Source organism: Squalius cephalus (assembly GCF_949319135.1).
Source record: "Squalius cephalus genome assembly, chromosome: 3".
Classification (NCBI taxonomy): Eukaryota; Metazoa; Chordata; class Actinopteri; order Cypriniformes; family Leuciscidae; genus Squalius; species Squalius cephalus.
The window spans coordinates 29,083,802-29,108,802 of record NC_137124.1 but is presented as its reverse complement, the minus strand read 5'-3'; the positions used below and the strand labels follow the sequence as shown (position 1 = coordinate 29,108,802).

The following is a 25,001-nucleotide window of genomic DNA, read 5'->3' as shown; positions in this document are numbered from 1 at the left end:
ATTACAGGCCGATCTCGAATCTTTAGACCGTACCATAGCACTGAGACAGCTCTCATTAGAGTCACAAATGATTTGCTCTTATCATCCGATCGTGGTTATATCTCTCTATTAGTGTTACTCGATCTTAGTGCTGCATTTGACACCATTGACCACAACATTCTTTTAAATAGACTAGAAAACTATGTTGGCATTAGTAGAATTGCATTAGCATGGTTTAAATCATACTTATCTGACCGTTATCAGTTTGTAGCAGTAAATGAAGAGATGTCTTATCTATCATAAGTTCAGTATGGTGTACCACAAGGCTCAGTACTAGGACCGTTGCTGTTCACTCTGTATATGCTACCCTTGGGAGATATCATTAGGAAACATGGCATTAGTTTTCACTGTTATGTTGATGATATGCAGCTCTATATTTCTTCACACCCTGACAAAACTTACCAATTCACAAAATTAACGGAATGCATATACAAAAAACTTTTTTTCTGTATTTTTTATCAAATAATGGCAGGCTTAATGAGCATAAGAGACTGCTTTCAAAAACAGTAAAATTATTAATGTTTCCAAACTTTTGTCGCAATATGACGTCAGTCTGGTGTTGTGCCGAATTCTGGCCACTGCCAGATTATTACTGTATTTATGACTGTGTCAGATGATTATCAGATACATCTAGGCAATATTCTCAAATGTGTCACTGAAATTACAGAAATAAATTGCAATTGCACATTTTATCCACTAGGGTGTGGCATTGTCCTGTGTCAGAGCAGCACAAGTAAAGTTTCAGTTCAGAACAGATCATTTTAAAAATTGCTTGCATGTGCATGTTGAGATTTAGTTGACTGTAATAGTCCAATACTGCTTCATACTTTTATACAGTGCAAGTTTTCTTGTAGAAATGTCTTATTTGACCTCTTTAAGCAGTATTTTAGTTTAGTTCAAATGTTCTTTTGTAGGTTGTTTTTCCTCTGTCCAAAGCATGTTTATAGGCTATAGACAGAGCATGTGCAACTTGTAAATGATTTCAGAGAATACAAATCTCGTGTACAGTCAGACAATATTGTAATTTAGTCATACAGAAACCACAGGTGAGATTTCATTTTCTGACATCCATTTTGCGCTTCATCAGCCTTGCTTATTTTGTATTTCATGCTTGCACATGGCAAAATGCTTTACCTGGAGTTGAATGTTATTAATCAATCTACCAAAGCAATCACAGCCTGTCACTCTGTAATGTTCTATCAAGTATTCCAGTAATACTCCAACATAAGGTGCATGGCTTTCATCAGAGTATAGATAATCATTACAGTTCCAGACTGTTAAGATAATGCACACTTAGCCAACTGATTTAATGGCTTACATTGTATTAGGAGTCTATTTGTCATACTGATGCTTTGTTCACAGGAGACTGGGTGATTAGGAAACCTGCACACCAACTCAAAATCTCACAGTCACTGAATTACTGGTATGGAAAAAAACTTTTTTCTTCAACCTTACACCAGCCATATTACAGGGGTCATGAACTGCATTAAAGGTCCCGTTTTTCGTGTGTTTTTGAAGCTTTGATTGTGTTTACAGTGTGCAATATAACATGTGTTCATGTTTCGCGTTTAAAAAAACACAGTATTTTTCACACAATTTACTTATCTGTATACCGCTGTTTTCACTGTCCTAAGAACGGGCTGATGACTTCCTTGTTCTATGAAGTCCCTCCTTCAGAAATACGTAACGAGTTCTGATTGTGCCAGCGGTTCCTGTGTTGTGATTCGACAGCAGCTTAGCGCACGTTGCCCGGAAAGGTCACGCCTCTTACCATAACGTGGAGATGTATGCGCATAAATTGTAACCATTGATCTCTAAGTACAGCGTCCCTGGGAAGGCCAAACAAAGGTGATTGGACTCCGGGATGAAAATAACAGCGTCTCGACGACATGGCGACAAACACACTCTACAAACGCAACTCTTCCTCTTCTCCGTGGGAGCGCAACAAGACCACGCCCCCTTTTTTTGTGTATTCCTGTGGGCGGAGGTTAGTCAAAAAACTGTTCTAGTGACGTCATTAAAGAAGGAAGTAGAGGGATGTAGTCCAAACCGGCCGTTCACTGTAGGCGACTTCTGTTAAATAAAATATCTCGCTTGGCATTGAACTTTGAGCTTTATAATTTTACAGATATTATTTATACTCCAACAACAACATTACACACTAACTAAAGTTTGAAACATGGGATCACGAAGAACGGGACCTTTAAATTATGTTTCCTGAGGTGCACTTATAATGTTAGTATGATGTTTACATCAAAAATTTTCATAATTTAGCAATATAAGGCTAGACTGGGTAAACCCAGCCCGATCTGCCGGCGATTTGATTTCGTACATTGTTCATTCTGTACATTCTTCTATCCTGCTTCTGTTACAAATTTGTGGGGACCAATCACAACCTGGCACGCTATTGGCGGGTTTAATCCAATCCAATTCCTTTTAACCTCTCGACGATTCTCAATGGCTTCTTTAGTTTAGCAGACACATTGCTCGAGTGGGTGTAAATATCACTCACTTTCATGTTTTTTTTTTGCACAACCTGCAAAAATTCCTCGATGCCATTGCTGCTTCTGCAAACCGTTGATCAATGCTCCAAACCAACACATTTGTTGACTCGTTTCCTGCCTGGAGTTTTCGCCGTAAAGTACGTCACCTGGATCATTGGTCTGATTGGTTGAAGGACTATCCAATTGCGTACAGAGTCATTTGAACTATGCCCATTGATCACGCCTCTTGTGCAGTAGAAAATACAGAGCAGACTCCCCAGACTAATGTTCAATCTTAAAAGATGACTGACTATCACCAGACCAATATAAGGCAACTTTCTACCCTGATTTTATAGTCCAGTCATTTTATGAAAAAAGGTTGAACAAATTGCAACAGAAGCAAACTCAACTGATTTTGTATCCTCAATATGTCCTGAGTAAGGAAAAAAAAGTCCCCAAGAATCCCATTAGGGGAAAGTTTAGAAAAAGACCCAAATATAGCCTATTCATACGCCTATTCTTTCTTTTTCTAACGTGAATAGGGTAAAACTTTTTACCTTTAGATATCACCATGAAAATTACTGCGTTGATTACTTGCATCAAGACAAACAAAAAATGTATTACAAGTTTTTTGAAATTGTTTGTTAACATGGACAAACGTTGCATAATCTAATTACGTATGTGCTAATTTGCATAAATACCACAACAGATCTAAACATTGGATCTTGCCAGGTGCAAATGTCTTGTTGAATCTTGTTGACACATAACTGTAAAATACTTAATGTTAAGGTCTGAATGGAACCCATTTAGGCTACACCTGAGCATTAATACATAGAGTCAGGAAGAAGTACTTTAGAAACCAGCCTTTATTGAGCTTGTTTGAGTGCTTGTTGAGCACTTTTTATTTTACCTACCTTTTGTCTTCTGCATTCTCCTTACCCTTTTCTCCTGTTCTTCCCTCAGACTCGTCCCCCAGAAACAGTCCCATGGACCCAGCCCCAAACCCACTCTTTTAAAAATGAATAAAGGCTGGTTTCTAAAGTACTTCTTCCTGCCTCTATGTATTAATGCTCATGGGTAGCCTAAATGGGTTCCATTCAGACCTTAACACTAAGTATTTTACTGTTATGTGTAAATATAAAAAGGGATAAAAAGGGAAAACGGCTCTCAGACTGGAACCGAATCTCGGAGCCGGCTCATTTGTGAACAACATTCTGTTTCCGTTGATGGTGTTTTATTTACTGTTGGTTACTAGGTTACCAATACCACTGTTATCCACTCGAACAACTTGATGGAGTCGAGTAACCTAATTCACTCCTAATTCTAACCTAATTCAACTCGAATCTAATTCAACCCAGCTTCTGACGCATAAACAGTAATACATGACTTTGAGACAAAGAACGTCTGATTGTACATGAATCATTACATATCAGAAATCACTGATCACAGATTGGGCATTATAATTAACACGGTTACTTGTGACATTACTGTCGGGTCCATATCTTGCAATAAAAGTCTGTTTGCAAAGCATGCGTCGAAATGCGACTGATTTACCAAAGAATCCACAGTGAAATGTTCCAAACATTTTTAGTCCATTGATCCTGTATCTCTTCTCATCTCATTAACGCACCAGTGGGTGGGGCCAAATATGTGATGATGTAGAAGTAGTTGTTGATGATCCTGCAGAGACGTTCTTTCGCCGCACTATGACGTCATAATGTGACAAAATTCCAAACAAGTCGTTTTCTGAGCTTTTTGAAACTTAGAGAACGTTTTTATATGTCAAAAGATCAAGGAAAATTTTATTTCTCAATTCATGACCCCTTTAATCTGAGAAAACTTATGTCACTGACAGAGATGGAAGAGTTGCAATGTGTTTAACTCTTTGCCCCGCCATCAATGGAATTTTCCGTCATTTATGAGACCGCTTCCCCTTTTTGTTTTCGCTGTTATATGGTAGGGGGCGCTATTACTCAATTTCTGAAAGAGTTCACCATCTGGATCAGGGATGGGCAACTTCGGTCCTGGAGGGCCACTGTCCTACAGTCAACCCTAATCAAACACACCTGAACAAGCTAATCAAGGTCCTCAGGATTACTAGAAAGTTACAGGCAGGTGATTTTTTCAGGGTTGGAGCTAAAGTCTGTAGGACAGTGGCCCTCCAGGACCGAAGTTGCCCATCCCTGATCTGGATCAAAACACATGCAAAAAACAGCTTTTTGTTCAAAATGTTGCTTTTTTAATGAAACTTACCTACATTCAAGTTTTGATTAAAAAAAAGATTGCATGAAGCTAGAATAAAAATAAAAAAAAACCCTGTTCTTTCTTTTGATAAATTGCATGTTCAGATATTTATACAACAAAATATACTGGGGGCCATGAACATTTTGTGAAAATGGTTAAAAATGCTTGTGGTGGCAGGCATTTTTTTTTTTTAATGCTGGTGGGGAAAGAGTTGAATAGGGATGCCAGAAGCAAGATAAACAGTACAAGAAACAGACTAACAGAAGAAATACAATTACAGTATTAAAATAAAATTATTCCGAATATTTATGCCAAATGGTGATATACCATGTAATCAACTTGCTGATGTCTGTATTGGTGATAATGATTGCTTGATTGCTTCCTCCCACTTTGATCATCTATGTTTTTCAGACTATAGACATGTCTTTTTCAAGTTTTATCGTCTTTTCTCCCCCAGACAAGATTAAACAAGATGTTTAAACTTTAAGGACGCACACACACTCTTAGTATTAATCAGCTATTTGTTTTATGTATGTGTTTTATGTATTGGCTATATGTGTTTGCACAACCGGGTCCATCCATTGTAAGATATACAATAAGAAAATAATCTCTTATCATGTGTTGTTTTCATATTTTCATCTGATGATGATGTCTGAAAATGATTTACAACCCCAATTTCAGAAAAGTTTCAACAAGTGTCATACTTTGGAGTGTGTAGCAGCCATCAAAATCAAAATTTGTTTATATTTACAAAATACAATTAAGTTGTTCCAGTAAAAACATTGTAAATCTTTTGTCAGTTAAATAAAGTTGAAAAAGAATTAACAAATCATAGATTTTTGATTTTATTGCATTTTGGAATTGCCCAACTTTTCTGGAATTGGGGTTGTAGAAAAAAATTGCACCAGATATAGAACATAAATCGCAGGCTTGAACTAAAACTGTTTGATGAAAGAATGGGCTGTCTATTTAAAGAACACATAATTTGCAAAAAATGCATGTGCTCAATTTGGACTATGCAGAAATGTCCTATAGTGTACAAAGCTGAGGAATTGCAGTCATATATAAAGTGAATCAAAAGTGTTAGAGAATTTAAGCCTGGAATAACCTTCACATTCTTAGTTATAAAATAAACTAAAATAAGCTAGAATTCAAAATGCCTTGTGGATTTTTCAAAGTGTGTGTTTTTCCAGACGTTGGCTCTAATTACTTAAGCCAGAATTACATTTTCTCCAGGAAATTTATAACCTACAATTGAATCATTAATGTTATTGATGTCACCAAAACTATGCAAATGAAGAAATTAAATGGACCTAAAGTCACAGAACTGTATTGACAGTCACAGAAATGTATTGACAAGTATCAGGGGAAAATATTCTGTCAGTTTATTCAACAACTGTATGCAGCACTGCCTTTCACACCAGTTTCATCTGGGTACTCTTGGACAAAATACTCCCATCCTATTAACAGAGGCAATAAAATGAGATTCCTGACTCTAGACCTTGTGTCATTATTGGCATTCGTCAATTCTCCTACCTAGGGATCAAATGAAATGGTGCACTTTATATTTGGTCTAGTCGTTGTCAGATTCCCTTGTCCTTCACCTCCATTCCTTTATGTCTCTGGCTCTCTTTTTCTTTGTTGGAAGAAATATTCTGTTTAATACAGAACTTCACCTAGGCCACAGAATAGACTGCAGTGGAGTTACCATGGATACACATAACTACGACCCACTACTAATGATGACGGAAGACCCAAACCTTAGTGATTTCTCAACTTCAGCAAACAGGTGTAGAGGATCTGCCCTCCTTAAGGATAGCCGTAAGTGTAAACTGAACCTCTAGGGACCTAGGCATTAACAACAACAACAATAGAAATAAGACATTAGACATGTACATTTTCTGAAGAAAATGTGAGAGGTGCTTGCCATGGCACTACTCCATGCTATAGGCATGTTTTTTGGGTGTTTGCTAGGACGTTTATATTATTAATATGATTGTTCACAAATGCACCCCGAAATTCTAAAGAGACATTATTAATCCAAATATTTTTAAAAGGAATAATAACAGTCTTTAGTTAAGTCTATAGATAACATTTTCCAGTTTTAACATCCTGCCATTTAAAGGTGCAGTGAGTGATTTCTGAGAAACGCTGTTGAAAGTGGATCGGACCGAGCACCACAACACGCTTGTAGCCATTCAGCAGTCGGAGGCGTGTCCACACATGATGGGGGAGGAGAGAGAGTGAGCAAGAGGGAGATTTGAAGAAAGTCTGTAGAAAGAGTGATGGCTGAAACATTATAAAAGAAAAAAGCTCATAAGAATATCCCTGGAAAATGAAGGGTTATGATCAGGAAAGAGTTTTAGGGCCCATGTTAATATTAGAAAAGCTTTCCAGCACCGGAGAGACGGTCAGAGACCTAAGCAAGAAGGCCTGAAAACGGACAATGAGGTTGTGTTGTTTCTGCTTCATCTGTGAGTAACATTGGTTTTGCTGTTTCACAGAACCTAGATGCTGAATGTTGTAATGTTAGTTATAGTAACTGGGCAGTTTTGAGTGTCATTGTTTGTCTGGAGCTGTTGTGCTGCTGGCGACTAACACCGACTGTTATGTTGCTTGTAAATTCTCTTGTGTACTGGGTGTTCATTTTTTGTTCTTCCTTGTCTTTCATTTGTCATTTTCGCTTTATTTTTCATGAAGCATTGTGCTTCGCTTCAGCTATGATAAAGAGACATCCACTCTTGCATTGCGTGTTCATTCGAGCGGGACGGAGTAACAAAGGGAGGGGTTTGTTTGGTGTTTGTTTGGGTTGATTTCAAATATCAACAGTGTTTCTCAGAAATCACTTACTGAACCTTTAAAAGCAGGATAGCATCAACTGAAAAAAAAACCCCTCCAGCTCTGATGTCAAACTTTAAGTTGAAGCTCCTTTTACCATACCTTTAAAGGGGACATGAATTGAGACATAAAAGTTTCATTGTACTATAAAAACATATACAAAGTCGGTCATTGTACTATAAAAACATTCTGTAAGTTTCAAAACTCAAAACTTCCTTGTTAGTCCAAAAAGAGCTTTTAATGAATCCATTAAATCCTCCGTTCATTTTATTGTGGCCTCATTTTACAGGCCATATGTAAAACCTCACTTATAATAATAGGTTCCATATTTCAGACCTATGTATTTATTTAGTCAGCTAGTCAATGAGTACTTCATTGGCAATTTGAAATAGGAAAAGGAATGACCTGGCTGAGCTGATCATCTTTAGTAGTTTGACATCATAGATCATAATTTACATCAAGCACTAAGGTAACTCTTCTATTATTATTTTCTCAGAGGGATTAACACACTTTAGACCTAAAAACTGAACTGTCAGCTGAGAACACAGTGCTAGTGTTCATTTAAAGGTCATAATCTGTGATAATGTGATTGACCTGAGGAGCAGCCAGGACAGGCTAATAGTTCAGCTCTGACAGGTAACATACAGGCCACAAAATGCCATTTTCCAATTTAAAAAGAGAAAGAAGCTCTCAGGAGCCGACAACAGCTTTTGTGAGTCTGAGAAAATTTGCAGTCAGAGCTACAAAATCAGTATAAACTAGAGAGTCTGTAAAACCTAATGCTAAAATTATTAATTGGTTTGAGTAGGGTGAACTCAACAATTAAACAAATTAGTTCAATCAAATAAACTTTTACGAGTATATAGAACTTTCTTTTTCTTTTGAGTTCACAGTTAAGTTATCTGAATTGTTTTTTTAATTTTTTTATTTCAGTTTTATGAACTTGTTTCTGTTAATTTAGACAAACTTAAATTTAACTCAAACTGACACTCGAAACAGAGTAAATGCTAAAATGGGTTTTTTTTGTGCAAGATTAATGTTAAGTGGGAGATTTAGTAGTGTTTAATGTTTTGCTATGCTAATTTAGAAGAGTTATGTTGCGTTTTTATAGGGTTACCATTATGGTGAAGAGTGGAGCATGAGCTTAGTTTAAGAACAGATGTTAAATGTTCTATATTGCCATAATCATTCAGCAATTGCTATGCTTAGCTATGCTATTCAGGCATTGTGTTGCCAATAAGCAAGTTACCATTTACTGAATTAGCTATTTAAAGTTAACCAAGACTCCACCACTAGAAATATTTGTTTGAGATTGCATGATCATTTTAAGTTAAATGTATGGATTAGCTTGCTAAAATATTTCAAGTTAAGAGCAATTCAAATGTATACAAAATCTGCCAGCGCTGCTCACTTAAACTTTCATTTCTTAACTTTCATGTAACTGATTATCTTTTTTGAGTTTTGCCAACTTATTTGGGTTTAACGTGTATATTGAATATATATATATATATTTTATCAATAAGTGAATAAATCCAACGGTTTTGGTGACCATTGGCTTTCGTTGTATGGACAAAAAAAATATCTTGAGACTTTTCTCAAAATATCTTCTTTTGTGTTCCACAGAAGAAAAAAAGTCATACAGGTTTGGAAACAATGTGAGGGTGAGTAAATGGTTACAGAACTTAATTTCAGTTTGGGGTGAACTATCCCTTTAATGGTGATGTTTGCAGTTTTTTTTTTGTTTTTCACTTAATTCTTTCTCCTAACCATTCTTAATATGCAGAGATTCTTATAAACCTTAAGATTCTTATATTCTTATAAATATTAAGAAAACACATGTAGAATAATATGCCGCAGACATTATCGTTTTTACTGATATGATATGATATCCATACTTATGATATTGTATAGAAATGCCTAAAAGCTTATTTAAAGACAGATCGATGAGCTTAATACACTCTCTGTGTTGTCTGTCTTGGAGACTGACATAATAATTAGTGTCTATTAAGTGAGAACAGAGCCACTTAAAGGTCCCAGCGCTGGCAATCAATAAACCCAACTAATCACAGAGACAGAAAGTGACATCCCTGGTGAAACAAGATTTGTACTTGTTTCAATTGGACTATTAGGATTTGTGTGTCTTAAGACACCATTATCACTACCCACAGTCTCTGGATCTTATCACTCACAGGAGGATTATTAGTATTGTGACCTTCTACAGAATTTGACCTTTATATCCTACAATAGCCCATTCCAGCTAGGTAATTTCCATAATGTAGTGAGATGTCAAGTGCATCAGTAATGGTGTGGGGCTGATAAAAAAAAAAAAAAAGTTAGAATAGAATTCATGCAGGTAAATTTACTTGCTACAAATATATAATATTTTCAAAATACCGTTCAAAAGTTTTGTGTCTGTAAGGTTTTTGACAAATTAATACTTCTATTCAGCAAGGATGCAGTGAACTGTTTAGAAGGTGATAGTTAAGACTTTTACAATCAAATAAATAATGTTTTGTACTTTCAATTCAACAATGATAAAAATGTTTCATGGTTTCAGACTTGTTTGCTGCAGTTTTAAATTCCTAAGTATTAATTATTCATTCATTTCGCTGGGCTCGTTTGTGCTCGAAGGTTATTCGGATATCATTATGGCCAACAGAGCTTCTCTTCTAGCACACCTTGTGAATTATTTTGAATTTTAGTCATTGATTAATGAAAAAAAAAATTATAGCTGAATGAGCATTTGTAAAGCCGGTGCGAGACAGAGGGTGGAACTAATGCATGACTGATTACTTTGCCACCTTATTGCTCATTTAGTCCTGTTTTTTCGAGCTGAAAATGAAAGTAAATTTAGGTAGTGACAAAATTCTAATACTTGTTTAAATTGCTTTATATCTCTTAACCTAAATGTGTTTGTTTAACTTGCTTGTAAACTTGTGTTCTTATTGCACACAAGATTATTGCACGGAAGATTGTGTCTTAAAATAATAGATTACATTTTATTGTCACTGTATCTCTAGCCAATTACAAGAAGTCTGACGCACACTTTGACATCAGGCACATAATGAAAGAAAGCAGGCCTATTGTGTAACGGTCATAAAGTCACTTGAGCTAGGGTTGGTGTGAGCACTAAGCAGATGGTTCTTCTGTGAGACGCGACTGTCCGTAGCACAAAGTTGAGGTTATACGCTGTCTCTCTCTGGATTTTAAGGACTTTTTTGGATACTGAGTGTGTCTGCCTGTGTTTTTGCTTACATGTAGATCTGAATGTGCTAGTGAACTGTCTATCGGAGAGCTCAATGAGGGTGTGCGTACAGGCCTCGTTTCTGCTGTGTGCCCTGGCGAGTGTATCATCCGCTCCATGTCTGCCTGAGCACTTTACTTGTGCGAGAGGCGGCTGTGTATCTGAGGAGCATGTATGTGATTTCAGAGAAAACTGTGAAGATGGCAGTGATGAGACTAACTGTATGTATTATTCTTAAACACTTGTTTTTTCATTTCCACTCTTCAGCTCCTTTTTCTGATCTTCTATTTGTATTTTTTCTGAGCTTACGCAGGCAACTCTTTGACAGTAATGGCCCTTTCTTTTCCCTCTCTGTTGACTGTATGATTTTAAATGCTCCTAAAGGCCTCATGTGTAAACAGTGAGATTTATGGCTTACTCATAAAGTGGCACACTTGAAGGTCTACAGATGAGACACAACAGTGCTTTTATAATATTGATTTAATATCGCTGGGGGTTTTAGAAGGCAGAAAATTACATAATTGAGGTTGATGTATTAGGGTTGACCACTTGCTTTTGTTTAGCATATTCATCCTTTTAATGATGATAAGAAAAGATCCATAAGAATCTATTTTATAACAGATTTTCAGTCAAGCACCTTTTAAATGTGTTGTGAAGGATGCCATGTCGAGTTTCATATTTTCAGTGGTGTCTCTGTTACAGATTTCAAATGAAATTAATTTACTTTACTGTAATGGCCTGATATAGCTGTGAGTTTCCTCTATTGTAGGCTCCCAGTTTGTGAGATGTGACTTTCAGGAAGGTTTCTGTGGTTTTCAACATCGTGTTTGGATGAGAGGCTCAGGCTTGAGCTGGCCCAGTACTGAGGCAGAAAATGTTACTGGTAAGTAAAACAGTTGATCTTATATTTGGAGGGATACTTAACCAGCCTACTGAATCATAATTGATACATTAATTTTTTAGGCCTCTAAATTGACATGATCAAAACTTTGCTCAAAAACCTGTTGCACACAATTTACTGCATGCATTCTGCCCTCTGACTTATAGATCATAATTTTGTTTTAGAAAGTATGATCTAGATAATTCTAAAAATGTCCACCAACGGGTCATGGAACATATATCTTTAAAAAAAAAAGTATAATTATTTGAAAAAATCATGTTAAAATATACATAGTTATCACATATTATACAACAGGGTTTTAAAGAATATTTATATGTACATATCTCAATCATCATTGTATTGCATTATATTATATGCTTTTGTACATAAAACAAAGCATTTAAATATCATATTACTAAGATATATTATTGGGAGATATAGAGTTGCAACTGGTATGCATTTTATGTAAGTAGTTACACTATAATGAAAATATCATTGATTTGTATTACAAACTATCAGAATTTTATCTTTGTGGCTATATAAATAACATCTGCACCAAATTGCATATTTTTCTCAGTTTGGGTTGAATAAAGTTTTTCCTCCTCGAGTGTGAGCTTCATATGACAAAAATTATACAAAACATAAAACGCATGCAAACTTTTTTTTAGATTGTCTTTTATATTTTGTCTGAAGGTTCAAAAATCTGTTCCGTTTAAAAAAAAAAATATATAGAATTGTATTCTATTTCTGTATTTCCTGACTACCCAGGACACTGTTTCTTCTCTTTTGTCAGGTCACTGCCTCTATATACGATCCAAAAATGGAGAAAGAGTCTCTGCTGAAATATACAGTCCTCTTTTCCAGCCTTCACAGACATGCTTGGTACAGAAAAACATTATCACGGTTTCTAACTAAACGTATTTCGTATCTCATATTTCATTGACTATCATTGTAAATCCTGATGCCATATAAAAAATAGTTGCTTATTTGGTACAAATCTACTTTGAGCAAGCTATATATATAAATATGCTAATTTCTATAACATTTAGTGTGTGATATTTATTTTATACACCTGTTCAATAATCAGGAAATGAATATTGACCCACACTTTAGACAAAATATTGCCAATTACTTTGACTATTTTTGCTCCGCCAATGTAAATGGTTTCTGTAGTGGTGTTTTGTTACTAAATGAATCAGTGTTTATGATCAAATCGGTTGAATTAATAATTCAATATCTCACTCTGGTTTTGCTGAATGAATCTGTGTTTATGAACAAATTGGTTGGATGAATGATTGAGTGACTCACTCTGGTTTTGTTCCTGAATGCTGCATCCCAGCTCGCATGTTATCCGTCCTAAATAGTATTCGAAATTAGAATTAGGGTGTCCCAAATTGCAGTATGTTGAAATGAGCATTCCAAAGATACCTGGATGGTCTATTTTTCCAAGTTAGAGTCCGAAGTGCAGATCCATGCACTAACTAATGCCCACAACCCATTGAGCAGTGGACGAGGATTCAGTTACAACAAACACAAATAAAAAGTGTTAAAAAACTACAAACATGGAGGATGTGCAAGACTGACGGTTAAGTAGAGAGGTTTATGCCTTCATGTGCTATCAGAATTATCATAAATACAAGTTTCCTATTTAAAAATTGGAGATAAAAGCCCTCTCAAGACAAATCATGATGACAAATCATCACCGTTAATGCACATGATACAAAACACAGTTTACAATTACAATATCCTATAAAGCCTATTATATGATTATTATAGCCAATAATATAATTATATAAAATATTTTAGAAGTTCCATAAATGAACCAGTGCAATATGTTAGTTTTTTGACGAGAGAGACATTTTGGGTTTACCACAAACCATAAGCAGCATCTTGTTAAATGCTTTGCTCAAGCACCCAATTAAGTGTTTAGAGTACTTATCCACTGCCACGGCTACACACTCTTATTGAAAGCAGAGAGTTATGCATAGGCTGTCAGAGCCGTGACACAGTGGGTAGTGCATGCACTCATTGGGATCTATGGTTTTAGATCCACTGTTATTAGATATGGAGTAATTCACTTTGAGTGCTTCTCTGCTTATATAAAAATAAGATGACATTGAACTTGGCAGGAAGATGCAATAACATAACCTCGCTTCATATCAAAATGGCTTTGAGTATGAAATGCTTTCAGCTTTAATTTTGTCTCATTTGGCCAACCGTTGAATATCTTTAATGTTTCTAACTTGTAATGAAGCAAGCAATGCACCGCTTGAATCCTTTGTTCACACAAAACTTTTTGTGGGGGTAATTTATATTTTGTCTCTTTGTTGTCCTTTTCTTTTGAACAGCTAACTTTCTATCGTCATATTGGGTTGCTGACAGGGGCTTTGCAGGTTCTGATCCAAATCGAAACTTCGGGAGAGATGGAGGAGGTGTTGTTTCAGTCCACCTCCAATCCTTATCCACACACTCTTCCCTGGATGCGAACAGTGGTGGTGTTAAACAGCAGAGAGGAGTTTAAGGTTGCTGTGGATGTACTGAATGAGGGGTTATGTGTGTTTGGGGGAAGGATTATTATTATTTGAACTTTTGAACAAAAAGTAGTGGTTACGCTTTATTTTAAAGGGATAGTTCACCCAAAAATGAAAATTAGCCCATGATTTACTCACCCTGAAGTCATCATAGGTGTAGGCTATATGACATTCTTCTTTCAGAAGAATACAATTGGAGTTATAGAAAACATTTCCTGGCTCTTCCAAGCTTTATAATGGCAGTGAATGGCTGGATGACTTTGGAAGTTAATCAAAGTGCATCTATTCATGATTGAAGTGCTCCACACGTCTCTTGAGGTTAATAACGGTCTTCTGAAGCGAAATAACGCTTGAACTTAACGCACAACATAATGCCGGCAATTGGCGCCTCTCGTGGTTCAAACAAACAGGGCTGGGCAACCGCATTCGTCATTACGGGGGGCGTCTGCCGGAAGCTAGTTATTTTAGTCGATAAAGCTTTAAATATGGATATTTTTCTTACACAAACTTATCGCTTCACTTCAGAAGACCTTTATTAACCCCAAGAGACGTGTGGAGCACTTTAATCATGAATAGATGCGCTTTGATGGACTTCCAAAGTCATCCAGCCATTCACTGCCATTATAAAGCTTGGAAGAGCCAGGACATTTTTTTTATATAACTCCAATTGTATTCGTTTGAAAGAAGAATGTCATATACACCTATGATGACTTCAGGGTGAGTAAATCATGGGTCAATTTTCATTTTTGGGTGGACTATCCCTTTAAGATGTCCGTGTTACAGTATAATTATACAGTTAGAACTGAGTATTAATATTTAGCTACATGTACTTACTTTTGGGTTAGGATTATGGTGTGGGTTAGGGTTAGTTGCATGTAATTATGCACAATATTACTATCATAACAAGTAACAAGGACACTGTAAAATAAAGTGTTACAAAAGTATGAATGGTGTATAGCTGAATCGGTAAAACATAAATGCTGTGAATCTACAGGTTGTGATTAGAGGATTGATATTCAACAGCAGTGACCCAAATGAAGTTGTTGCGATTGATGATCTGTCCTTCAGCAGAGAATGTGTGGCAGCCATAGGTGAGTGAACACTAATATATCTTTTGTTCTTTTTTGCTAATCCAGTTAGGCTGTCTAAATCCAAAAAAGTAACTTCACTTTGGAAGTTTACCAAGAAAGTTCAACTAAAAATTTAAATTATGGACTCATTTATTTACATTCATGTTGTTACAAACCTTTATGAGTTTCTTTCTTCTGTGAAACATAAAATAAGGTATTTAAAAGAATGTTTTTGCCTATAAAGTGAAAGTCAATGAAATTGACTTTTCATTTTAAGGTAGAAAAAAAATCATCTTTACTGTTCTGGTTTGATACGACATTAGGGTGAGTAAATGATGTGAGAATTATTATTTTTGGGTGAACTTTTTCTTTTTATAATCTTAAAACATATGCTTTATTAGTGGTGCTTGCCAAAGGCAAGGCATCACTATTGTTATTATTACTCATATTATTATTCCGTGGAAAAGTTTGGCGCGCTACGCTACTCCTCCCGCAGCTTTTGTCACAGCCCCATGAATGAGGCGTCAAATCATGTGGATTATTGAGGAGAGGTGTGCTATGACTTTTATAAGAGAACGGGTGTACAGTGTTCGCCCCAGGGGCAAAAAAGCGGCCAAAAAAGTCCCATAGACTTTGCATTGCAACAAACTTTGATGAGTCATAGATCTGAGCGAGGATTTCGCAGAAACGTGTGGTTTACCACATTTGAAGATGCTGGCAGGCTCACATACCTCACAATGGGGTAAAAGTTGTACCCCTAGGGGGCAGGAGGCGCCCAAAGTTGCCCCATTGACATACTATGGTCAAGGGATGGCCCATGAAACACATGCTTTTCCTACTATGGTAAATTGCATAGGGATTTTGTATTGAACATAACTCTGGATCACAGTGTCATAGAGACAAGGGGGCGGGCTCATTTTAGTCAGACGACCAATCAGTCTCTCAGGATCATTGTGAAGCTATCAAGCCACGCCCTAGCAACCATTTAGAGCACCATAGCAACAAGTTCCACAGACTTCCACTGAAAGAGATCAAAGGGATATCTTTGGATAGAAGTGTCATAGAAACATAAGGGTGGTCTCATTTGACTTGGGACAGCAAACAGCCAATCATGAGACACCTTCAGCACTTCCTGGCCACACCCTAGCAACCATTGTCTAGCACCCTAGCAACCCAAACCCAAAGAGGGATATCTTCTAATCTGAATGTCATAGAGGCATGGGGGTTGTTATCATTCATACTGGCAAGGAGCTTTTGAAGTATCATCATTTGCAGCTGCCAAGCCACTTCCTAGCAACCAAACAAAGTACCCTAGCAACTGTTTAGCAAGAACTACAGTATATCTCTGCATCGGAACATCGTAGATACATGAGGGTTGGCTCTTTTGACTCATGCTTGCAAACAGCACTTCCAACATGCTATACATGCTAACAGTGAATAGCTACATGCTAATAGTGATTAGTTAAGTGATAAATCATGCCAAGAACATGCTAAGAACTCTATAAAAACTCCATATTAACCATCTGTGAATACCAACTACTAGGGATGTCCCGATCAGGTTTTTTTGCCCTCGAGTCCGAGTCCGAGTCATTTGATTTTGAGTATCTGCCGATACCGAGTCCCGATCCGATACTTAATACATAAAAAAATAATAAAGAAGAGCGAAAAAACAGATCCAGGATGTTCCTTATTTTTTATTTAATTCACCTTATTTTAACATTCAACAACTCTGTTAACAAACAGAGCACTTCTGTGAGGTAGCTTGAACAATCAAGTAATACATAAATTCTTCACTTTTGGACTTAATGCAACAGTAAATATAAAAAAAGTCTAATATATAAATGTGGCATGAAGAGGAATTACTAAAGATCTAATGTAATGACTACGCCACCTGGGAGTTCCCAACCCAGGAATACCAACCTAATAAATAGGCTGCACAGATTTGTTTCCCTCTTATAAGACAAGAGACGTGGATGAATAAATAATTGTTTAATTTTTCTAGAGGACACAGGTGTAATAATTCAAGACAAGGACAAGACAAGGACAATTGTTCAAAATAATACTTCCACGATAAGTTACACGAACTTCACAACATAAATACAAAATAAATACATTAAACCAAAAACACAACTCAAATAATCAGACAACAGGACTGAGTGAGGCCAGCAGGGGGGACACTCAATGAGCACTACAACACTCCGTAAGTAACACCAAAAATGCAAAAGAAAAACCAAAGCAATAACCACATCAGTATCACCTTCACACCGGTGCACATCCACAGCACAAAAATAATCAAGTCAAGCCCCGCCCCTTTGCTCTTGGACACTCAACTCCTAACGAAATCAAAAACAGAATATACAGAGAATAATTACATACAGTTCACAGTAGAAACAGATACAAAATAACAAAATAACTAAACAATGAACCTTAGAAAGAAAACAATAACCAAACACACAACACTCTCCTTGTAAACATTCACACACTCGCACGTTGCCTACACACACACACACACGCACACACACACACACACGCACAAACACGCTAAAACTGCAGGGCGGCGATATTCCTCCTGTCAACCTGCATACGCCATTAAAGCACTAACAGTTTCTTGTTCGGCCGCAGCCAGAGTGGAATGAAATTGACGCGAATCCTTTCGTTTTAATATAGTTGAGACAGCAGCAAAACAGCAGCGCTCCGTAATCAACGAGCGAACGTCGGGTAACCCCAACAACGGAATCCTCCCCGCTACTCGGCAGAATACGCTGCGCTTCTGAAACGACAACTTTAATTAAAAGACATATCAGAGCATGACGCACATATACAAATAACCTGCATACTTGGGGTACGAGGAATCCCAGTCACGGCAGTCCGAAGTGCCCACAAATCAACGTGCACGCTGTAACATAAAACACAAGGCATTTCAATTTACCCACTGCCCTATAAGGGAAGGAAAGACGCTACAAACGACCGCGTTCCTACCTGTGAAGAGGCTGCAAACACATCAACCATGGGAGACAGTACTCATTCTCCTATATGCCATGGGACCACACAAACAATTTTCCCGCATGCCTCTTCACAGCATGCGGAACCGGAAAAGCAAGGAAGCTTTGTGACGGGACTCAATACAGGGCAGGTATATATATGCTCCGCCTTTAGCTGTGATAGGCTTAATAAATAAACCTGACGCAACCAATAGTAGCCTGAAGTCAAACACCTATACTGCCACATTCTACCCCTCACTTCTGTATCGTCGCCCCGACGATAAGCAAACCCTTGCCACTCAATTCCAGGGCCTAAAGTGGGCAGAGACTAAATTAAAAAGGAGCCATCATAGCGACAACACTTAAAATCATTTACAGAGGGCGACGGATATGCTTCGCCGCACTTAAAATCTACAGAGAACAATGGATAGGCATCATCGTACTCACAGCATCTACAGAGAACAATGGATAGGCGTCATCGTACTCACAACATCTACAGAGAACAATAGATAGGCATCATCGTACTCACAGCATCTACAGAGAACAATGGATAGGCGTCATCGTACTCAAAACATCTACAGAGAACAATGGATAGGCGTCATCGTACTCAAAACATCTACAGAGAACAATGGATAGGCGTCATCGTACTCGAAGCATCTACAGAGAACAATGGATAGGCATCATCGTACTCGAAGCATCTACAGAGAACAATGGATAGGCATCATCGTACTCGAAGCATCTACAGAGAACAATGGATAGGCATCATCGTACTCGAAGCATCTACAGAGAACAATGGATAGGCGTCATCGTACTCACAACATCTACAGAGAACAATGGATAGGCGTCATCGTACTCACAACATCCAAGCGGACTGGCACTCATACCGAGCGACACAAGTTCTCTGCCTTGACGGCTACACACTGAGAAACAAGTGATGCACAAGTTCTCTGCCTTGACGGCTACTCAATGAAAAACACGAATGAGATACTAGTTACAAGTTCTCTTGCCATGACGGCTACACACCGAGAAACAAGTGATGCACAAGTTCTCTGCCTTGACGGCTACTCGATGAAAAACATGAATGAGATACTGGTTACAAGTTCTCTTGCCATGATGGCTACACACTGAGAAACAAGTGATGCACAAGTTCTCTGCCTTGACGGCTACTCGATGAAAAACACGAATGAGATACTTATTACAAGTTCTCTTGCCATGACGGCTACACACTGAGAAACAAGTGATGCACAAGTTCTCTGCCTTGACGGCTACTCAATAAAAAAACGCGAATGAGATACTAGTTACAAGTTCTCTTGCCATGACGGCTACACACCGAGAAACAAGTGATGCACAAGTTCTCTGCCATGATGGCTACTCAATGACTGGAATAGACAAATGACGAATTCGAATACCGGCCCGAGCCTCCTCAATCCACTCGCTAATGGCAATGCCTGACCGGCCATTAAACTTAGGGCACCTCCCATCCCTTGGTACAAAAATCGTTCAATCAAACCAACATTAGCACCAATGGGCGGGGCCGGGGGTGTAATGGGCAAAACGTTTGCGTCACCAGGGGCACGTTCTTGATGTAACATCTCATTATCGGCTCGCAACTGCGCCACCAACTCCCTGAGCTCTTGGAGTTCCTCACTCATGATTACAATATGCCACTTACTTACCAAAAACAGAACCCCCTCAAGGCAGGCACAACCGAAAATTGGACGACTCAACGGGCACTGCTGTTTTGCTGCTTTTCTAGAAAGGAGAGGAGAAAAAAACAAAAAAACAAAACACAACCCCAAAACAATTCACAAAAATAAACACCCACGTCTCTGTCTCAAGTATGGGAAACCCTGCCGTACTACGCCAAATGTGGCATGAAGAGGAATTACTAAAGATCTAATGTAATGACTACGCCACCTGGGAGTTCCCAACCCAGGAATACCAACCTAATAAATAGGCTGCACAGATTTGTTTCCCTCTTATAAGACAAGAGACGTGGATGAATAAATAATTGTTTAATTTTTCTAGAGGACACAGGTGTAATAATTCAAGACAAGGACAAGACAAGGACAATTGTTCAAAATAATACTTCCACGATAAGTTACACGAACTTCACAACATAAATACAAAATAAATACATTAAACCAAAAACACAACTCAAATAATCAGACAACAGGACTGAGTGAGGCCAGCAGGGGGGACACTCAATGAGCACTACAACACTCCGTAAGTAACACCAAAAATGCAAAAGAAAAACCAAAGCAATAACCACATCAGTATCACCTTCACACCGGTGCACATCCACAGCACAAAAATAATCAAGTCAAGCCCCGCCCCTTTGCTCTTGGACACTCAACTCCTAACGAAATCAAAAACAGAATATACAGAGAATAATTACATACAGTTCACAGTAGAAACAGATACAAAATAACAAAATAACTAAACAATGAACCTTAGAAAGAAAACAATAACCAAACACACAACACTCTCCTTGTAAACATTCACACACTCGCACGTTGCCTACACACACACACACACGCACACACACACACACACGCACAAACACGCTAAAACTGCAGGGCGGCGATATTCCTCCTGTCAACCTGCATACGCCATTAAAGCACTAACAGTTTCTTGTTCGGCCGCAGCCAGAGTGGAATGAAATTGACGCGAATCCTTTCGTTTTAATATAGTTGAGACAGCAGCAAAACAGCAGCGCTCCGTAATCAACGAGCGAACGTCGGGTAACCCCAACAACGGAATCCTCCCCGCTACTCGGCAGAATACGCTGCGCTTCTGAAACGACAACTTTAATTAAAAGACATATCAGAGCATGACGCACATATACAAATAACCTGCATACTTGGGGTACGAGGAATCCCAGTCACGGCAGTCCGAAGTGCCCACAAATCAACGTGCACGCTGTAACATAAAACACAAGGCATTTCAATTTACCCACTGCCCTATAAGGGAAGGAAAGACGCTACAAACGACCGCGTTCCTACCTGTGAAGAGGCTGCAAACACATCAACCATGGGAGACAGTACTCATTCTCCTATATGCCATGGGACCACACAAACAATTTTCCCGCATGCCTCTTCACAGCATGCGGAACCGGAAAAGCAAGGAAGCTTTGTGACGGGACTCAATACAGGGCAGGTATATATATGCTCCGCCTTTAGCTGTGATAGGCTTAATAAATAAACCTGACGCAACCAATAGTAGCCTGAAGTCAAACACCTATACTGCCACATAAACAAATAGCAACTCAACTTAAAATACCCGGCAGGCATGTAAACAAATAAAAAATAAAAGTGCTACAGTGTTTGCAAAGCCAGTAATGTGCTTTTAGGAACTGCACTCCTAACTCTTACGCCGGTTTCACACTGCACTGTTAGCAGAGCGTGCAGCGCGTTTTTTTTTTTTCGCCGCCCATGTTAACAGATTAAACCAGGCTTTAGAGCATTCACACCGCGCGCAGAGGCGGCGCGGCAGTGCGTAGTAGAGCAGAGCAGCAGTGCCGCGATCGTTTCGGCGCCGAGTCTATTTTTGCTGCGCCGCTTTTGCTGAATTAAAGTGACAATACATTGATCATGGCCAAAATACACCGCAGTTTTATCCAAAAAGTGCATTGATGATATCTATTGTGTTTTAAACAGTCAATCAAATGACCAACAGCAATTTAAAAAGAAAACAAATGTCCAAAAACAAACTTGTTGCCATAACAATAAAATCAAAGATGAAACAAAAGTTATATAAATGAAATTATTAATAAAATAAGCTTCTTGACAAGTCTTTTCTCTTAAATGTATTTGAAAACGAAAAAAAGCAATGCCAACTTATCCATTATGGAGTACTCTGTCTGTAGCCTACACACGCTGCGGTTCAGCCGCGCGTAACAAACGCTGCCAGTGTGAAAGCAAAACGCACGTGTCCTGTTCCTGCTCACCATACGTATGCACTGCTCCTGCGCTGCTTACTAACGCGTGCAATGTGAAACCGGCGTAACTCTGTGCCACCGCATAAATATTGATGTGTTAAAAAATAATGAGAATATATATATATATCCGAGTCCTGATCGGGAGGTAACGTCCGATTCCGATCGAGTCTGAAAACACGTGATCGGGCCCGATTTCCGATCATGTGATCGGATCGGGACATCCCTACCAACTACCAACCACCTTGTAACACCATAGCAACCACCCAGAATACACTAGCAAGCACCCTGAACACCCTAGAAACTGCTTTGAAACGCCCTAACAACCACCCAAAATACCCTAGCAACACCATAGCAACCACCCAGAATACCCTAGCAACCGCCTAACAACACCATAGCAACCATCCAGAACACCCTAGCAATGCCCCAGCAACCACCCAGAACACCTTAGCAACCACCCAGAACACCATAGCAACCGCCTAGTAACACCATAGTAACCACCTAGCAACACCCTAGCAACCACCTAGCAACACACTAGCAACCACCCTGAACACCTTAGCAACCGCATAGCAACACCATAGCAACCACCCAGAATACCCTAGCAACCACCTAGTAACCACCCAGAACACCTTAGCAACCCACTAGAAACACCCTAGCAACTGTGCTGAATTTTGCCACTGCAAGCACCACTCACATTTTCTTCAGGAAATGTACATTCTAGTTCAGTATGTTATTCAGTATGTATGATTGCTCCTCCTTCAGATGTCCATGTTTGGGTCATGATGTAGCTGTTCGTAAAGGCACAAAGATGAAGTTATGTGATTGCTGTGCTCACTTTGATGCGATTTCTGAATGGTGTGAGGTGCAGAGAGCTCAAGAGATTCAGGGATATAAAGCTGTAAATAAGGTCTAATACATGTATAGCCCTTTGCTGGATGAACTGGGACACCAGAGGGACAATGGTGATAGGCAGAAGGGAACATCAGCAGCTTTCCAATTTAGAGTTCAGCCGAAGATAGAAGGAGCAAGAGACATCAGTTAGATTTAGAGTATATGCAAGTGCGAGTGGTTTTATTATCTTATGAAGATTTTTTAGATCTACATTTTAAGATTTAATCTTAAAGCTGTTCAGTAAGTCATTTACTATATTTGATACATTTATCATAAAAAATGCTTAACTGTTTATGAGAACCATAAATACAGACAGAACAGAACAAAGCTGACTGTATATTTTATTACCAAGTGTCTCAGAGGAAGGTGTGTGTGTGTGTGTGTGTGTGTGTGTGTGTGTGTGTGTGTGTGTGTGTGTGTGTGTGTGTGTGTGTGTGTGTGTGTGTGTGTGTGTGTGTGTGTGTGTGTGTGTGTGTGTGTGTGTGTGTGTGTGTGTGTGTGTTACGGTACCACATTATTGTGAATTATTTCAGCAGTACCTTGGACAGTCCAATTAATCATAATAATGTGGCCATGTTCAGATCTACATCACATGATATGGTTAACAAAGGTGATGATGCAGGAAGGAGCTCTCAGAAGCTCTCCACTTCATGAGAGACTTCACTTCACTTTTGCTTACCTTTTCTATAATATATATGTGTTGGCTTTATTGTTTTCTTCAGAGACTGACATCAAGGCACCCCTTTCAACTCACTTTGACTGTGGGGAAAATGTCTGTGTGGATGGGGTGAAAGTGTGTGACTTTTCTTTAGACTGCCCCAATGGAGAGGATGAGGCCAACTGTTGTAAGTAAATGGACTCAAAGATCAAAACAGCTTAAAGTTGACATGATTTCACTGGAATATGAGCCATGTCACTGTTTAAAGGGGTCATATAATGCGATTTCTTGTTTTCCTTTTTCTTTAGTGTGTTATGCAGCTGTTTGTGCATGTATAAGATCTGCAGAGTTACAAAGCTCAAAGTCTCAAACCTTAAGAGAATTTCTTTGTAAAAGTTAAGGCTCAGCCACGCTTTCCTAAAACGCTTCATTCAAACACGCCCCCACAAATCTACGTCAGTGTGTGGGGCCAGAGTTTCATAACACCACCCAAATGTACAGTATACGCAAAGAAAGAAGGCGTAACTTTTATTCTCGCTGTATAATTGTTGCCGCCGACGCGCCATGTCGTGGAGACGCTGTGTTTTTCTTTGCGAAAGCCAAACTACTTTGTTTGAACTTCCAAAAGAGGACATAATTAGAAAACAGTGGTTAAGCTTTATTTACAACACTGTTCCAGAACAGTTCAAACAAAATATTCGACTGTGTGCTGTGCATTTTTCGGAGGACTATTTCCAGAACCTGGGAGAGTACAAGGCCGGCTGTGCACAAAGGCTAATTCTGAAAAGTAGGGCAATCTTTGCAAGTACAGTCTGGTGCTTCTGAATCAAAGACACAGCCTGTAAGTATGTTTTCATATTTTAATAATTTGCTACTGACTATTCAAACGCGAGTTTTGAGCATATAATAAAGTAGCGCTTGTTTGTCATTTCTACGATCACAAATGCAGACATGGTTTTATGTTTACACAGTGTTCTCCCGCCCCACCCACCCGTAGCGCAACGCGTAAAAAGACAGTATTTAGTTATTAGTATCAGTAATTATGTCCCCAATGAAATAAAACCTTACCAATCTGATACTATCTGGTCCAGACACGCTGGCAAAGTTGATCGATCAGCTTGGTCATCTGCATTTTCCGGATCAGATTCAGGCTCGAATTGACATTATCACCTGTCATTATTGCTTTGCTATTGATGGAGCTGCTG

General features: G+C 38.5%; 1 protein-coding gene across 1 annotated transcript in view; it reads left to right on the top strand.

Annotated features, from left to right (window-relative positions):
• Nucleotides 1-10,845: 10,845 nt before the first annotated feature.
• malrd1 (MAM and LDL receptor class A domain containing 1) overlaps nucleotides 10,846-25,001 on the top strand; it is a 57,957-nt gene continuing 43,801 nt past the window's right edge. Inside the window, exons 1-6 of the mRNA XM_079867074.1 lie at nucleotides 10,846-11,069; nucleotides 11,618-11,731; nucleotides 12,522-12,610; nucleotides 14,077-14,250; nucleotides 15,254-15,350; nucleotides 23,861-23,983. Of these exons, the coding sequence (XP_079723200.1) occupies nucleotides 10,904-11,069; nucleotides 11,618-11,731; nucleotides 12,522-12,610; nucleotides 14,077-14,250; nucleotides 15,254-15,350; nucleotides 23,861-23,983 (763 nt within the window). The 5' untranslated portion in view covers nucleotides 10,846-10,903. The remainder of the gene's footprint in view (nucleotides 11,070-11,617; nucleotides 11,732-12,521; nucleotides 12,611-14,076; nucleotides 14,251-15,253; nucleotides 15,351-23,860; nucleotides 23,984-25,001) is intronic.